Source organism: Fusarium graminearum, chromosome 2 (genome assembly GCF_000240135.3).
Source record: "Fusarium graminearum PH-1 chromosome 2, whole genome shotgun sequence".
Lineage (NCBI taxonomy): Eukaryota > Fungi > Ascomycota > Sordariomycetes > Hypocreales > Nectriaceae > Fusarium > Fusarium graminearum.
The window spans coordinates 1,747,823-1,764,814 of record NC_026475.1 but is presented as its reverse complement, the minus strand read 5'-3'; the positions used below and the strand labels follow the sequence as shown (position 1 = coordinate 1,764,814).

Genomic DNA, 16,992 nt, shown 5'->3' with positions numbered 1-16,992 from the left:
TCACATGACTTCTCTGGTCACTTCTATTCTGTTTTTGGAAAAACTCTGCTTCCCGACTGTTGCAGGCATCTTGATTGGGAGTTGTCGTATGGCATGAATCAAGGACGACCACTAACAGCACACACAGAGTCATCCATCCACCCATCTTGTCACGATAGTTGTCAGTTAGTCGACACTCAAACTCGACTGAACTCTGCTCTACTGCTGAAGGTCCCTAGCCCCTGATCCTAGAACCCCTGGCCACTGACCCCTGAGCCGGTCTAAGCCAGTAGCGCACCTGCACGAAGCCATGGCGTTACACGCCCCCCAAGATCCGTCCGATTTTCTCCCCTATCTGATCTTGTGATTGGCCAGCCCCGCATGAGTATCCCTGACGCCTGCATGTCAAGAGTCCTCCCACCTAATGCGTGGCTCTGACTCGATTCCCCCCTGCAAAAAAAAGAAGGTTTTGCTCTGCTTTGCTTTTCGAGATGTGGCTGATGCACACATACGCTTCTTCTTTACGCAAAGCAAGTGTGGCACAGGCACCGGAAGAGGCATGTGGCTCGAAGCGTGGCGACGCCGACACGTACTGAACCGACCGCTTTCGGAGGGCTGCAGTCAGTCAAACGGCTCCAATATGGCTGGTTTCGGGATATGCAGCTATTCGCAGCTCGAGTCCATATGTATCCTCCCGGGTTTGTCTAGATCTTCATGTTCTAGACAGGGAGGAAGGTAGTAGTTGATTTATCAACACGAAGAGTTGGCAGGCTAATCCGTGACTTGTCCTCCACTCACACTCTCATGCGTACGGCTCGTGTATCCACTAAAACTCGACCCCAACCTAGGCCCAGGTCCAATGGGTAGTCTACAGCAAAGCACAGCACAAACACGACAGAGATAAAGCATCTCGAGTGAAACCTTGTAGTAGTTGCGAAACAAAACAAGACAAAAACAAGCTGTCGTGGTCATCACTTGATCTGGAATCTTTTCATGCCTTACTCCCAAGGTCTCTCCCAGTAGCGGTGGCTGCAATGCAAGAGTGGACCATCTCATGACCTTGACATGTCCGCGTGGTTGGGTTAGTCCTAGCCTTTAGCTTCATGCCTCATGCCCAACATCAAACCACCTACCTGCCATGCGGGGGATAAGTCAACTAAAAATCGCAAACTAATGCCTTGTATTGGATCCGTGATCGGGAGACAACGAGTGACTCCTTGTGCTGCTATATTGCGGTGTAGACCTTTGATGCAAAAGCAAGGCCGTAATGGATGTATTATCCACTATCAGCCAGCTATTATTGATCGGATCTACTAACTGAGGTTCGTGTAGAGTGGACTACCCCCAAATCCTTACAAACTCACATCTCGTATTTCCGCTACTAGACCGAATACTCTACCTAACTGAACTGTCAATACAACAATTAAGAAAAACAATTATCCATGCTTTTCCCTTGTAACGAAAAAGGGAATCCTCCGTGGTCGCGTCCGATGCCTTTCTTCTTCCGCTCCGGTCGATCGGTCGGTCCGGGCGATCCCCACAAAGAGCTCCGGGCTGCCCTCAGGGTATCAGAAAAATTGGCCGCTAGAAGCATAAGAGACGAAATTAGTAGACCAGCTTATGCTACTTAAACTCTGCTCTTTGGGCTATTTATTTTTGTAACCCAAGACTTAGAAGGTCAACTTTTCTGCTACTCAGTAGGCTGCCTCTGCTCCAAGTCTCCACATTTTGTCCAGAACCTCGGCTCAAGCCGCGGGATTGGCGCTTCCCGCTGTAAAACCCCCGGCCGAGCTGTGCACTGCCGCTCACGATCGCCTGAACAGACCAGACCAGCCCTAGGGTGCATGATAACTCAGCGTTGTACGGGGGTTTAAGCTTGATGCATAATGACATACCTGACTCTCAACGGTTTTCGCGATGCTGATCCAAACAGAGTTTACAGGCTCCTGTTACAAGAGTCATAGTCATGGTTGCATTTGCTCTCTGCCCTCTTGGATGCCTCTCAAGATTCATGCAACACCAACAAGACAACCTGACTATACACCAGTGAAGCATGGAATCAACAACAAAAATACAACACAGCCTCAATTTTCGCATTAGCTGTTTCAAAATTAATCGATACACGTTCTGTCAAACTGAAACGAAATACTACGACTCCTACCCTGCACTTTACATGAGGGCGCTTACAATCCTCCTCTAAGCGCCGCGTTTCAAGACCAACCCCAGCTTGCTATTCTTGTCGGGCGGCTATCAAGCCATGCACAACATGGGAATTTACAGATCGGAAAATAAACAAATATGTTACCAGAATAGATCTGTATTGCAGGACGGGCGACTCTTCAGATGGAGCCGCGCGACCTGGTCAATCTATATTAGCTACCGGCGCCTATATTCTCCATTTTGTAAACGCCTGTAGAAATCCTTCGGTCCGTGTTGTATTCTTGGTGGCAGTGCAATTTGCCAAGATGATCCAGACCATCAGTTTGTTGTTGTTGGTTACGGGGGCGAGACGCACAATGCTTTGTGGTCGGCACGACTGGCCGGTCATAATCTCCGGCCTGGTTCGTCCCGGTTGCTCGGTAAAGATCTCAAACCCCATCCGAGAGGCTGAGTGATGCTGCGCTGTACGACATGGCCATACATTGCTCGAGCAGCTACACGACTTCGTTACATTGTCGCCATGCGGCCAATGTTGGTCATCTATTCCTTGCCAACTCCATATGCAGTTGGTCTTACGAGACAGATCTGAAGAGCACACCATGAAGAGAATAGACTGCACAATAACCGTTGCTAAACGTATCATAATTTTATTAATTGCCATGCCTCGCCATGCACCCCGGATATCAAACCGTACGCTGCGCTGAGTACTATCATCTACAAAGCACATTTAAAATCAAAACCATACGAATAAAAGATCTGCCGCCCTTCCTGAGAACTTGATCTATCAAGTCCTCTATCTGTCTGCCTCCTAAACGCCTAAAAGACAGGCAATTGCTTATTGATTCTATCCCTGTTCTGTCGTAACGAATCCACCCAACCCCGTTAGTTGACCAGGCCCAACAGCTTTTGACCTCATAACACAACAGGTCAGCTATGTTGGTCAGAATGCCCGGTACAAGTACTGATAGATCCTCTGGCAATGCAAGTTTGAGTCAAGCAGGGCTAGTCGAACCACAGTCTAAGCCAAGAGGCAGCCAACTGCGTAGGGCTGCCTGGAAGCCCTACGGCCATTGTCATGTTTGTGTTGTCCCATTGGCTTTGGTCGAAGTGTCAAATGTATCCTCAAAGCAAGAATACTGTTCCCACCCGCCAGCCCGCTTGTCGGCGGGGCAAAGCTAGTGCATTTGCATCTGCATCATCTGGTATGGAGCTGCGTATCCCATCTAGTGATAGTAGCCATTCGTCTGAGCAGATGCCTGCTTCTGTGCCAGGTGCGGCTCAAAATAAGGGTGGTTGAAGGCTCCCTTGGCCGAGATACGCCCTGCTGGGTCATACACCAACATCATCTCGAGCAATTCCAGACCATGGTCATCAAGGGTGCTGCATAGAGACTTGCTGTAGTCACGTTGCCACTTGGGGAAGGATGCCTTGAAGTCAGGGTACGATGTGACACCTGGCCAGTTGTCTTCAGAGGGTGTACCGAGAGTGCTGTATAGTTGTTAGCTGCCTAGATACTAGTCATGGCGTAGTCGCATCACTTACCGGAAGATCTTGAAGATCTCGTCGATTTCAGAGTCGCCGGGGAAAAGAGGCTTGCGCGTGCACATCTCGGCAAAGATACAGCCAACGGACCACATGTCCACGCCAGTCGAGTATTGACGGCCTCCCAGTAGAATTTCAGGGGCTCGATACCAAAGAGTGACGACTTCGTGAGTGTACGTACGCAGAGGCACGCCAAAAGCGCGGGCAAGACCGAAATCGGCGAGTTTGAGGTTGCCATCCTTGTCGATCAAAAGGTTCTGTGGCTTGAGATCACGGTGAAGGACCCGATGGGAGTGGCAGTACTTGACACCGTCACAAAGCTGGTACATGAATTTGCGAACAACTGTGTCACCGAGGCCAAGGTGTTGCAAGTGTGGCGATGAACCCTCGGGCAAGGCCTTGCCTCGACCACCATCGCTTATGGGAAGAGATTCCATGTACTTCTTGAGATCGAGATCGAGGAATTCAAAAACGAGATACAGCTTGTGACCATCTGAGTGAACAATATTGAACAGACGGACAATGTTGGGATCTCGCATTTCCTTGAGGAGAGAAATTTCGCGAATGGCGGTACTTGGGACGCCTTCATCTTCAGCTTCGAGGCGGATCTTCTTCAGGGCGACAATTCGCCCGCCATTGGCGAGGTCTCGAGCCTTGTAGACGACACCGTAGGTGCCTAGAACATGTCAGAATTATATCTTGTAGTCAAGAGAAGCTTTCAGGGTGAAGCTTGGCAGTGAAGAGCACACGTACCTTCACCAATCTTTTCCAGCTTCTGGTAATTCTCCATGGTCGGTGTTGTGTATGCGAACAAGGTATCGCAAATCGATGATCGGGTTGGAGAAAGGACGAAACGTGCGAGTCGTCTTATAGTGAATTAAGCGAGAGACACTGCGTCGGCGGCGTGGATGGGGGAGCTGAAGCTGTAGCCGTAGCTGTAGGTAGAGCTCCTTGGGGTTTAAGTTGCGGTGATGCTTGCAAGTCCCGTCTTATTATCGAGATTGCACAGTGGGTATCTCGCCCTGTCTTGTCCTGTCTTGTCTTTGCCTTGTTTCGTTTCTATGCGATCGTTAATCGTGAAACGTCAGAAAAGAATCAGGCTCGAGTTGCCCAGGCAGCAAAGAAAAATGTCTGCGAGTTGAGACTATCTCTGCTAGTCGGTCAGTGACCAAAGAAAAAGAGGTCTCGTTCTGCCGATGGTGGGGGAAGAAGGAGAAGTAGAAGACGGGAAGGCGGGGGGATGCAGAAGAAAGAAACAGGGTCCAATTCCAGTACGAACAGGCTCAAGTCAGTCAACAAGCAGAAAATAAAGGAACAAAGAAAAGAAGATGCCAGCTAATGCATGGAATCTTTGAAGGGCTTCGTGTTATACGAAGTTAGGGAGGAGAATATCGTTGTCTGTGCATCAACTTTGTGGTGGGCGTTGCGACAGATTGTAGTGTCTCTGTCTCTGTTCCTGTGCTTGTTCCTGGCGACCGAGAATTCGTGACTATCGCGACGGATGAATATTACCAGGTTGGCGGTATGGACTGATGTTTACTTTCGGACGAGATAGGCAAACTGCATACCTCTTATGTTTGCGCAGTCACCTCGGTAGCAGGTACCTAAGTTGTTGGCATGGCCCTACCTGTAATGCATCACTGACAGCCCAGCAGTAAATCTTCAGAAGGACTGTAGCGATCGCATGGATACATGTGTCAGTTAGCAGGCTGCGAGCTTAGAGTCATTTTACTCAACAGCGCCTCTGTTCCTGCTTACACTCGACTTCTATCCAACGATTGGTGAGAATAACCCAAAGCTCAATTAAACCTACGGTCATCTTTCTTATTTAGGTCTCGGGGAGACGGTGAGTCGTTCCAACCTTGCTGCACTACTGCACGCGTCTTAGTCGCGTTTCTTTGTCTCGGGACAATTCGAAGAAAGACCATAAACCAGGTTTACTTATATAATTTCTTGTTTTCGAGAGAAACATGCCCTTTCATCCGGAATTCCATCATGTCATCAGGTCGTGTATTATATGAAACAGCCCCAGTTGACTCATATTGGTCTGCCTTCAAAAGTCAATATTGTTCAGACATGCAGTTATCCACCCAGTACCGTTATAAAGTCCATTGATGTAACACAACGAACCAACCAGTTTGTTTCACTGACGACAAAAAGACAGATCGACCACCTAACTGACAGGCGTGGAATTAACAGGACGCCGACATTTCAAAAAGATCAATTCGACGCAGGCCTGATTCGAACAGACGCCTCCGAGGAGAATAGATTTCTAGTCTATCGCATTAGACCACTCTGCCACTGCGCCTATAGCGAATTGATGGGTGAATATTGTCAATTTGGGACCTATACACATGATCTTGGAGGGGTAATAAGTATTCTTTCAATTGCAGTTGTTCATAAAGAGGCCCAAAGATCTTTTATCGATGAAATATATATGGGCAAGCCTTTCTCGTGACGGGATAATCAATCAGAGAGGTCGGTTTGCTGAGAGTATGTTGGCGTATCGATCTGTGTTGCTCGGGTAAAGGCATGCAGGCGCAACGGTTGTTCGATAAACTCGGGAAGTTTATGCTCAGACTTGAACTATAAAACCCTAGAACTTTCCAAGTATATTTGCATGATCCACTGATATCAGTACTATTGTGACTCAAGCATGAAACCGTTGGATACTTTTGGTGTGGAATAAGAGACAGACTGGACCTAGTATATGCCAGGACGATGGGTGACTGGACAAGTAAACTCTGGTATGAAGCCATATGTATTACCCTGATGGCTAAGCCAGATTATTTTTGAGATATGGGTCTGATAAGTGGCATATATATTGACAATAACGGGCAACCTGCTGCACAACACTCAGTCTCTCATTCTGGGAGAGCATAACAGCATAGGGCAAAAGAGGACTCGAATGACTTGAACTCAGCGTAAATGAAGAAGTCTACAATTTTCAACCGTTTCCCAGTCTACTACACCAACGCAAGAGCTGTAAAACCTTACGTACCTTGGTGGTCGCATCTGACATGTCACCTGTACGTGAAGTTTGTCGTATCTCTGGAGCAACCTAAAAAGTTATATTCTTACCAACCCTCTTCTCGTGCACTAAATCACGGCAACTATTCAGACTCGTGAATCATAGCATTGCTCAAGGCGGACTCACTAATCGAAGCTTGGAGATAAAAAAAAACATGGCAGATGTACATTAGTAGTTTTTGCCGTTCTCGGCCAGCGCTCATGTATCTAACCTACGCACATTATGCACCCTCCTTCCTCCTCAAATCCAATATCTTTCCCAAATTCAGCGTCCCCTTAGCTCCCCATCCAACAGGCCCAGCATCAACATCAGGCCGAAGATTGATATACCAAGTCCACGCTCGCTTGTCCAACTCATCACGGCTCAGAGTACCAGCCCAGCTCGCAAACAGTAACCGCAACGCACCGAGAACACGTCCTAGATTCTCGTGTTTCTCTTCATTGGCAGCTGTGACCGTCTTCTTTCCGTTGTCCTCGACTGGTGCAAAGGCTCGTAGAATGTAGTTCCGTGCACCTTCTGGTCGATGGATCGGCATGCCAACTGTTGATGTTGAGGGGTTCTTGTCTTCTAGATCGAGAGCCCATACAGGTTCTCCATTGAGACTGGATGTGCGCTTCTGGGATGATAGAGCGTAGTTGAGGCACTCTTTCATCAGGCGCCAGCGATCGGGGCCAAGCATGACACCGCCGTACCATCTTGTAAGTACGACAAGGGTGTTGCTGATGTCGAGATCGCGCAGTTGTTGGAGCAAGAAGTTTCCACATCCCGACTCTCCGTCATCAAAGGAAGCTTCTTGTTTAAGGGGCGAGTTTCCGAAGCTAGTTCGAATAGCCCAGGCGTTGTGTGTTGCAGTCTCCAGCTCCGGCTTCTCAGCCATAAGAGATTTGACAACCGCACTACGTGTAGAAGGCGAAGTTATAGGTATAGCATGGGCTATGAATACGGAACCCCTTGAAGATAACTTTCGGCTTGTAGTCCAGCCTTTGGGGTTCGGTTGGCTGCTCTGGAGAGTTGCTGATGAAGCGTTGGATGATGTAACCTGAGAAGAGCCTGACCAGGTATAACCGCCTCGTTTGAGAACTGGAACAGGACGGTTCATGATTGAAATCTTGGGTTGTCCCTCTGGGGCTTTTTCTTGCCCACCGGGAGGGGCCTTCTCGATGCCTATACTTATAGCTTTGGTTCGCGAGTTGGCGCTCACGACAGCCTGGGCGAGGCTCAACCGACTGCTGGGAGGCTGTTCCGGCATGGTAAATCGCAATAGTTCAACAGCGAAGGCTAAGAGCAACGGAGCTCTGTTAGTAACAACGGTAGTGTTTCGTATGATTTCCTCGTTCTCTTCCAATGGTAACTCCAGAGTTGCTTCGAGATCATCCCCCGACATAGAGCTATAGTCCAGATCTCGTCGATGAGCCTCTAATTTTGGCTTCTTCACTTCTGCTGTAATTGGGACGCCATCTTCAGCTGCGCGCTTAGTACCACTCTTCTTTTCGTGATTCTTGCACGCTGTGTGAAGGCTCTTTGCTGCCTTGGCATCACCTCCGAGGGCTTCCTCAACTGTAGCCAAAGGGGCATCGGCGATTTGAGCGATACTGCAGTATACTCGTTAGTATGATGGCATGAGAGGACATCATTAATGTTACCTTCGAAGATTCTTTGATTGCAGAGCTTTCACTTGGCCCATGGCTGCCATCATGGACACTTTACGCGCCGTGAGTAGGCGTATGAGCTCTTGGAGGTCATTTTGCGTCGCCATATTTTCTTTGTATCAGTTTAAAAGAGAGACTTATGGGGTTTGGACTCTCTTTATTCAGGTTCAGTTTCTGATTCAAAAGATTCGGGAACAACTAGATGTATTGTTGTAAGTCGCCAAATTATCAATAGCCGTTAACGCTCCGCGATATGATGAATGCGCCCCCCAGATATTGGACCCACCTGTCGAATGGAACAGACCCGCTCCACGAAACCCTGCCTGAATTGTATTTTCATCCATTCACTTTCCACATGTAAAACCTCATCATCAAGACAGCTTCAATTCCCCCACCTCGCACCTCAGTTGTCGCCACAAACCTCATGGAAATACCGCCAACATGATCGCTTCAGCTCCAGGCCTCACTATGAGAGCCATCCGCACACAATGCCGTTTCGCAAGCTCTGCACCTCGAACTCCCCGCCCTAATATCAAAACGCCGACATCTCGACCCCCACCAAAGATTTCGAAACCCTACAAACCGTACATCTCCTTGTCCGCATACGATATACCAAATGCGAGTATACTAATACACCGCGACCAGCAAACCTCGACCTGAACATCTCCCGAAAACTTCCTCCACGTCATCCTCGTCATCGTCCTCCACATCATCGACATCTCCCCCTCAGCAAGCCGAAACCCTCCTCGATCTCTGGCGTGCAACATGGCTTCCTCTTACCGGAGCAGCTCTACTCGCCGGCGCTCTTGGATTCTACATATTCGGTACAGCTGCTGCGTCCTTCAAAGCGACACCCTGCAGCGGTGCATGCGAACACGCCACCCCTACCGGTCGACCACCAGCCCTCGATGGCGATAACGCGGAACAGTTTGACAAGGAGCTTACTCTTCCCGAGTGGTGGATGGGCATCACAAAACTACGAAAGCGCTTGGCAGAGCACGCGGACGGACATGTGTTGGAGCTAGCGATGGGAACAGGTCGCAACCTGGAATACTTCAACTGGGAGCCATTGAACAAGCGCGTGGAGGGGAAACTCAGCAAAGTCGGCAGCAAGATGCCTCGGGGTGTCTTGTCATTCACCGGTCTCGATATTTCGGTCGATATGCTCGATGTAGCTCGAAAACGCCTGGTAAAGACTGTTCCGCCCATGGAAACGTCTGCTCCCATTGTTCGCGCATCTACTATGGCCGACCATACTGGAGGGCAATTATCGTATCTCAACGATCAGCTCCGATTAATTCATTCCGACGCACATCATCCGATCCCTGGGCCTGCGACCCCTGCGACCACGAAATACGATACGGTAATTCAAACCTTTGGCCTGTGCTCAGTGTCTGACCCTGTCGCTGTCGTCAACAACTTGGCCAAGGTTGTCAAGCCAGGGTCAGGTCGCATAATTCTCCTCGAGCACGGCAAGGGCTGGTATGGCATCGTCAATGGCCTCCTCGATCAAAATGCCGGCAAACACTTTGAGAAGTACGGCTGCTGGTGGAATCGCGATATCGAGGGTCTCGTTGAAGAAGCAGCAAGCAAAACACCAGGTCTTGAAATCGTCAAGGTGGAGCGGCCCAACATTCTACAAATGGGTACCTTGGTATGGATCGAGTTACGTGTCAATGACAAGACTTCCTGACACGTCGCACATTCACTCGGGCAAACGATTAATATGAAGAATGAGAAGGATTTTTAGAATACATATGTACAATATTCAAAAGTCGAAAGCAGTATGAGCGGCATTGCATTTTTAGAACCCAAATATGCGCATCCTTTTTGGCGCCGAATAAATCAAAACCACGGGGATGCTATGATCCCTTTTCCAGATACTCCAATCCGAATCAATCCAAAACACCAGACAGTTCTAAATGTACAAGTACTTCAACAAGCGCCTTCCCCATGCAATTAATATATAAGTGTGTCGTATATCCGTCGTCACAGACATGGCGGAATTATCATCTCGTTCATCCCCGATCTCTTGCAGCTGCTAGAGAAGTCGTAATCGCTCAGCAGTCGTCAAGCAAGCCATCGAGCTCGTCAATTTCAATACTCTCGGCGCCCTGGTCCCATTCCATAAGCTTGTTAAACTTCAACCAGGTCTCGCCGTCATCTTCTTTCCGGGGACCTGATGTCATGTTTAACATGGAGCTAGACTTTACCGCGGGGCTGGTAAGCAAGGCACTTGAAGTGAAGATGCGGTGATCACCGAACCAAAAGTCGTCGCGGTATCCATACTCGGAGGTGTGGGTGGTGCGATCGGCGGTTTCAGCAGCAGGGGTGTCTTCGGCAAACTTGCGTTTCTGCAAGAAATCCGCCGTTTGAGTAAACTCCCGCTCGTCTTTTTCCAGAGGCGGTGAGTTATGACGGCTGTTGCGACGGTTCGGCACAAAACGATGATGAGAAGGAAGAGAGCCAATGGGAGTAGCAGGCATCATGACTTCATCGTCGCCTTCCTCGAATCCATGATCCGAGAGGTCAACCTCAGGCGAGGGGCTGAGCTCGCGTCTGCGAGCTTCAACATCGTCGGAGCCAGAGTCGTCCGTCAACGACACGGAAGGCGTGTCGAGAGCGGATAAAGAAGGCACAGCAGAGCTGGGTTCAGGGATGGGTTGACGAGGGCAGGTAGTGAGAAAGTAGTAAGTCCTCCGAGGGTGAATGTTCTCGAGTTCTTTGGCGAGAGGGCAGGGTTTTTGGGCAGTCCAGCATGATCGCTTAGCATATGAAGCCAGCCGGGAAGAGATGATAGCGCAAGGGTTGGCAGAGCTGGGATCGGAATGTTAGCGTACGGGAGGCGGAGGGGTTGAGGGGAATGGTAGCTGTCTCAAAACTTACTGTTGCACAGAGGTAAGACGTTGGGCCAAAACGGTAGCCAACTCCTTGACCAAGTGAGGCCGGTTTCCAGTAGATTGCAATTGAATAATGACGGCTTCAACGATATCGTCGCGAATCGCTTCAAAATCAATCTTGGACTTCACTGTATCTTCTAGTGTTGGCGAAGGAGGTGGTGTCTGCTCAAGAGCATTATCGTTGGTATGGGATCGCTTCTGTCGTTTGCTGGGATGCGCCTCGGGGGCCTCAGAACCTGATGATGGTGGTGACAAGGCGGATGAGGCAGCACTGGATAATGACGATGAAGAAGACCTTGAAGCGCTCTTGGAGGCAGCGGCAGCAGCGCGAGCAGCTTGTGTCATTGGGACATGTATGCCGAGACTGGGTAAAGATAGCGACTTGCGGCGCGTATTGTAAGGCATTGCGATGGCGAGCGTGTTGTGTTGAGACAAGATAGAGATTAAGATTGGAAGAGAAGAAGACGAGTCTATCTATACAGATGATGGACGGACGGACTGTCGACTTTTGGTAGAATGGTCACCGGGACGTTGCTAGCAGTTGTAAACTCAGTGTTGGAAGGGATCAGATTGATCGCCAAGGGTCTACTATATGAATCTAGCGAGGACAACGGTGATGTAGATTATGGGTATGGATAAAGATGGAAGGATGAAGGAGGAGAGATGTCAAGGGAATGATGATCGAAGGGGGGTGGGAGTGTTTGTTATTGATGGATGGATGAATGGATTGAAGCCGAGAGTGGAGGCGGTCTACGGGTGTTGACGACACAAGAGCAAGAGCAAGAGCAAGAGCAAGAGCAGAACATGGAAAATAGGCAGGAGCAAGGGAGCGCGCAACAATGGTAACCATGAGGAGTACTCCAGTAGAAGGGGATGAGATGGGGGGCAAAGAGTGGGCGATGAGACTTGTACAGTAGCGGTGCTGGGGAAGGCACAAACGAGGAAGCTAGCTAAGAAGGGACTTGCAATGAATCAATTCTTGTAAGCTGATAGGCCCGGAGAGAATGAACTTGTCTCCATTGCAGGCCCGGAGGCACACTTTGACTTACAAGAGGAGAAACGATGATCCCCTTGATGACGGGAAGGAGGGAACTCTGTATGCTGACTGCCACATGTTGGAGTGAAGAACGCAGAGCAAGAGCACGAGAGCTCGAACTTTTTTTTTTTTTTTTTTCGTTTCAACCAAACTGGATTGGTTGAGACTGGCGTGCATGGCTGCCGAGAGAGGGGCACGCTAACGCATGGTGGGGTCATGAATAGTGGATATCTAAGAGCATCCTTGTAATCCAAGTATCTAGCACCAAAATTGCAAAGGAAAAAAACGACCGGCAGACACACTGACTGACAGCACTTTCCCCTCTGCTGTTGGGAAGCGAGAGGCAGGCAGAAACACCTATCGTTGCATGATGGCTGCCAGCCAAAATATAATGAGGGCGGGCGCTTACTCTTGACCGGGCAGCCAAAGTAACATTTTTCACCTGCTCACATATTTATGAATCAATCAATCAATCAAATATGTCACTATCCAAGTATCGATGATGACCAGACGGCCCGGGCAGAGGCAATTGAACTTACGCAACCAGGTACAGTACTTACGAGCATGAGATGACTTTAATCATTGCACTTACTTTGAACAGTTTAGCCATCTTGACTCGCCAACGTCTTCCATTTCTTTTCTGTTTCGGGCTTAGTTTGGACTGTACACTTGCAGCCTCTTCACTACTACCTACCCAGGAAATAGCCTCGCCTCATGCCCGACTCTGTTTTTTTCCGCCTCATCCGCGTCCGTCTCTCTGCGGTCCTGCAAAGGCAAAGCCAAAGGCAAAGAAAGTACCTCCGGAACCCGGGCCACTTCGGGTCACTGCTACTAGGTACGTGGTTAGCGTCGACTCGGAGGACCCTGAAATCTTTTTTTGGGGAACGCCCGAGAATGACCGTGGATACTCTGTGGGTAATGTGATCAGAGCTCAGGTAGCAGAGAGAGCAAAACACAGAACAGCACAGCAGATCAGACAGGCATTCCCTGGCGTCCCTGCCAACTGCGTGTCAAATAATACATACACTGAACTGAATGAATCCTGGCCGTCCAACTTGGATTCTCTCTTATTACAGGTCACACTGCATCTGCAACTACACCTGCAACTGCTGCATCTGCAGATGCATCTGTTTGCTCCGTGCGACCATCTTTCTTACACCGCATTCTCTTGACACGCTTATGCTGTACAGGACGAGACACTGTTAATGCATGACCGTCTATATTCAGTTCAATATGAGCGAGCGCCAAGCCCAGCGAGAAAGCCGGTCCCGACCAAATTCGATTCCTAACGCTGTCGAATACGCAAGTATCCACTTCATCTACAAGCCGATGGAGATGAGCAGTGGGCCAAATCATCAAAAGGAGTCCCTCCAGCACCGGCAAGGCCCTCTTGGACCCCTTGTTTGACTCCATTTAACCGTCACCTATGGCAATCAAATCAAATCAATCCCTTATTGTTGCAATGTAGACGCTCTTTGTGCCTGAGACCGAGGCGCAGACCGAGGCGCAAGGCTATGCCCGTCCCCCATGTCATGTCTCAAAGGATATGTGTGTAAGTCTCTCGTCTCGCTTGACATTACACTCTTACATACATTAGCCTCAACAGCCAATGACACCATTGGTATTCCAGCGCCTTTCCCTCTGTCATGGCTGGCGTCAGTCAGTATTCGACATGGGAGTGGGTTTCAGTACGTTTCTCCGGCCGAGGTTTTCCTGCACTCATATGACTTGATGTTATTGCTATAGCCGCGGAGCTTTGATCGGCCCTCCACTTGCCTCAGTGTAAGTGAGTGACAGGCTTGGGAGTACGCGGCAATTGACTCAATAATTAGCCCAGGTGCTGTATCATGTTGAGTCTTGTTTGGCCTTTGCGAAAATCCCATGCTGGATTGGCCGTTAGGCATTGATTACCGACGTAAAATCGCGATAAGCTGCCCTTGCACATCAAAACTTTGACCACCTCGCGCAATGTCTCTCGAGCCAGCCATTGACTGTTACCCCCTGGTCCAGATCTGCCCAGATCTATTTCATCCAATTCTCTTACACGACTCTACCCACCTAGCTACCACACGCACAAAACAGCGCCTGGACCAAGCCCAGCCACCATCCTGCAGTTGCTGCGTCATCTTTAAAGGTGGAAAGAATTCGCCTCCTGATCAACAGAATCAGTGTCTCTATGACTACCCTACAGTCCACTGAGGACTAGTCAAATGGATGTCACTCCATTGAAAGATGCATGCCACGAGGTGGACATCCACTGGTGCATCTTTAGCCCTGCCCCTTGCCGCGCCAGCTGCAACAAGCGTCTGTCACTAGCATGGGTGCCCTCCACTTTCGCCCAGACCTTGCTCAAGCTTTGCTCTGTAAAGTCCCCACCAAGACTGGGTTCAGTCCATGGCCCCTTGCCCAGACCATCGTCTGATGAGTTTCCATTTACGGCAGCAATTGGAAATGCCGACTTTTTGCTCTCTCGAGGCTTAGGGATATGATGAACTGCGGGACATCTGAAGTCACCACGAGTCGAGTTGCAGCCGCTTTGTGTCTTTTGCAATGTCCTTGGTTTGCCCTGTCCTGTTCGTGTTTTACCCGCCATGAAGTCACTGTTGGTGACTAGCCTGCAGATCCCTCGAAAACCAACCTACGAGGTGTCTTTCTTTTCCTTGCAAGTCCCCGTCGTTCGTCAAACTACTCATGTCTTGGCGCCTTGCAGACATGGAACCGACCTTCAATGCTTGCCTGAGGCCACTCAAGCTGTTTTGGTCGAATGTACAGGCCATGATCAACACTAAATAATCCTTGTTATTTGATTGGCTAATTCGTTCCAATGCGGTTCTTGCTCCGCTCTGCTAGACTTTGTGCCTTACCTAAGTGTAAAAGGACATACCGAACACGATAACTCTCTTTTGGCGGAAAGCCCCCTTCTTTATAGTGGTCTCATTTGGCAACCCTGCTTTGCACCTGAACAATCTCCGATTATATAAAGATAGAGTTCTAGTTCACAGCATCGGAGAAATAGGGCTATTTGAGCAATTTAAACCCTATGAGTTACGATCACTTGTTTTTACAAGATGCTACTAACAGAAACATTGGACATGAGGTTACCCTACAGCTTATCTAGCACCTGAACTTTCCTGACTCAGTTTTTACTTTTCCATCCTGCTAAAGTGATGCTGCCCCACCACACTTCTTCCCCTCCTTCGTCATAACTTCATTCAATTGTTGCTATATCGAGATTTCTCAGGCCAAAGCTTGTGTCAAGCTCAAATTGTTCAAGGCTCCCGCACTCAATCTCCAAACTATCTTCAGCAGATCTCTCCTGTACCGCATCTGCTTACTGCTGCACTCCCATAGAAGCTAACGTCCCCTCCAGCTGAAGCCACCAAAGCTTAACCATGGAGCTTCCCTTTGTCACGCTCGATGTCTTCACAAAGACTCGTTACCGAGGCAATCCCCTCGCTGTCGTTACGATTCCTGCAGATAGCAATAGTCCTAAGCCTACGCAGGAGCAGAAGCAGACCATTGCCCGCGAATTCAACCTCTCCGAGACGGTGTTTATCCATGAGATCAGCCCCGATGCCGATAGTGATGTCACTCATCGAGTGATCGACATCTTTACAAGCGACACCGAGATCCCGTTTGCTGGACATCCCACTATAGGCGCCGCTGTCACCCTTATCCCCAAGGGCGTTGATACGGTCATAACAAAAGCAGGCCCAATTGCCCTCACCCAGACCCGTCCTGGGTATATCCAAGCTGCTATTCCGCACAACGTCCGCTGTCACAGTAAGACCTTGGCCGATCTATCAGCACCAGCGCCTGGCCAAATATCCCCGGACCCTGCGATACGCGATTGTGAACTTCGTGCACCCCTGTTCAGTATCGTCAATGGTATGACGTTTGCGCTCATCGAGCTCCCGGATCTTGACCATCTCGGAAGGGCTCGAATAAGCGGCGTATCCCTGCCTGTAAATGACCTACTTGACGACGATTGGAGAAATGGCCTCCTCTGTAAATATTACTATGTGGTCAACGACCGACGCGAGGAAGATGGCGTGACAGTATACTCTATTCGGTCGAGGATGATGGAAGGTGCCTTGGAGGACCCAGCTACGGGCAGTGCTGCCAGCGCGCTTTCAAGCCATCTTTCGCTTCAGCAGACTAGCATTGTTGATCACGACTTCCGGTACGAAATCGACCAGGGTATTGAGATGGGCAGGGAGAGTAACATCGTGGTTGATGTGGGCGTGAAAGGGTCAAAGATTGTCAAGGTCAAGCTCTCAGGGACAGCTACTCCAGTGATGCGCGGCTATGTCAGTGTCTAGATCACTTCGCTGAGATAGTTTGGGGACAGTTTGGATATCGCATACGAACAAAACGAAAAAGAGATGTAGCAGATCCAAGATCGATCATGCGCATGATATTGGTTGTCTTTTGACACATCGTAAATACTATCGTACAGTAATACAGTATTAACTGCGACTTGTTCTCGGGCCAAAGACACTCTTGCCCCCCCGGACAAGATGACCCAGCACCTCATAACATTTCGCTCCTCTATAATTCTGAATTCTTTTTTTTTGGACCCAACGCCCCGTTCATCTCACAATTCATCGTAATGTACCGCCTCCCAAACCAAAAACCCCGATTGATAGCATATTATGATTCTCCTATAATTTCCTCCTTGTGTCGTGGTGCCCC

General features: G+C 49.3%; 6 protein-coding genes and 1 non-coding gene across 7 annotated transcripts; 3 read left to right on the top strand and 4 right to left on the bottom strand.

The window, feature by feature from the left end:
• Positions 1–2,986: 2,986 nt before the first annotated feature.
• On the bottom strand, positions 2,987–5,082 carry FGSG_08468 (cell division control protein 2). Its single transcript, XM_011321995.1, has 3 exons — positions 4,435–5,082; positions 3,682–4,357; positions 2,987–3,627 (listed from the first exon to the last, which is right to left on the bottom strand). Exons 1-3 carry the CDS (start codon positions 4,469–4,471, stop codon positions 3,363–3,365), a joined length of 978 nt encoding a protein of 325 aa, XP_011320297.1. The 5' UTR covers positions 4,472–5,082; the 3' UTR covers positions 2,987–3,362.
• Positions 5,083–5,907: 825 nt separating this feature from the next.
• FGSG_20705 lies at positions 5,908–5,989 on the bottom strand. Its single transcript has one exon. It is a non-coding gene; the product is annotated as a tRNA-Ser (tRNA).
• A 943-nt stretch (positions 5,990–6,932) lies between these two features.
• On the bottom strand, positions 6,933–8,468 carry FGSG_08469 (uncharacterized protein; the record flags this gene model as incomplete). The annotated part of the gene is made up of 2 exons (XM_011321994.1): positions 6,933–8,304; positions 8,356–8,468. The coding sequence occupies 2 exons, from the start codon at positions 8,466–8,468 to the stop codon at positions 6,933–6,935; spliced, it is 1,485 nt and encodes a 494-aa protein (XP_011320296.1).
• Positions 8,469–8,802: 334 nt separating this feature from the next.
• FGSG_08470 (uncharacterized protein) lies at positions 8,803–10,054 on the top strand (the record flags this gene model as incomplete). Its single annotated transcript, XM_011321993.1, has 2 exons — positions 8,803–8,945; positions 9,007–10,054. 2 exons carry the CDS (start codon positions 8,803–8,805, stop codon positions 10,052–10,054), a joined length of 1,191 nt encoding a protein of 396 aa, XP_011320295.1.
• Positions 10,055–10,421: 367 nt separating this feature from the next.
• Positions 10,422–11,666, bottom strand: FGSG_08471 (uncharacterized protein; the record flags this gene model as incomplete). The annotated part of the gene is made up of 2 exons (XM_011321992.1): positions 10,422–11,178; positions 11,248–11,666. 2 exons carry the CDS (start codon positions 11,664–11,666, stop codon positions 10,422–10,424), a joined length of 1,176 nt encoding a protein of 391 aa, XP_011320294.1.
• A 2,158-nt stretch (positions 11,667–13,824) lies between these two features.
• FGSG_08472 (uncharacterized protein) lies at positions 13,825–14,786 on the top strand (the record flags this gene model as incomplete). Its single annotated transcript, XM_011321991.1, has 4 exons — positions 13,825–13,849; positions 13,895–13,985; positions 14,044–14,079; positions 14,489–14,786. 4 exons carry the CDS (start codon positions 13,825–13,827, stop codon positions 14,784–14,786), a joined length of 450 nt encoding a protein of 149 aa, XP_011320293.1.
• A 903-nt stretch (positions 14,787–15,689) lies between these two features.
• FGSG_08473 (uncharacterized protein) lies at positions 15,690–16,619 on the top strand (the record flags this gene model as incomplete). Its single annotated transcript, XM_011321990.1, has 1 exon — positions 15,690–16,619. One exon carries the CDS (start codon positions 15,690–15,692, stop codon positions 16,617–16,619), a length of 930 nt encoding a protein of 309 aa, XP_011320292.1.
• Between the last annotated feature and the right edge of the window lie 373 nt (positions 16,620–16,992).

Excerpts from the sequence above, each read along its gene's own strand:
- FGSG_08468 (XM_011321995.1), bottom strand. The coding sequence starts at position 4,471 with ATGGAGAATTACCAGAAGCTGGAAAAGATTGGTGAAG. Across the intron at positions 4,358-4,434 it reads GCTGGAAAAGATTGGTGAAG|GCACCTACGGTGTCGTCTAC; the intron begins GTACGTGTGCTC and ends GACATGTTCTAG. Across the intron at positions 3,628-3,681 it reads GAGATCTTCAAGATCTTCCG|CACTCTCGGTACACCCTCTG; the intron begins GTAAGTGATGCG and ends ACAACTATACAG.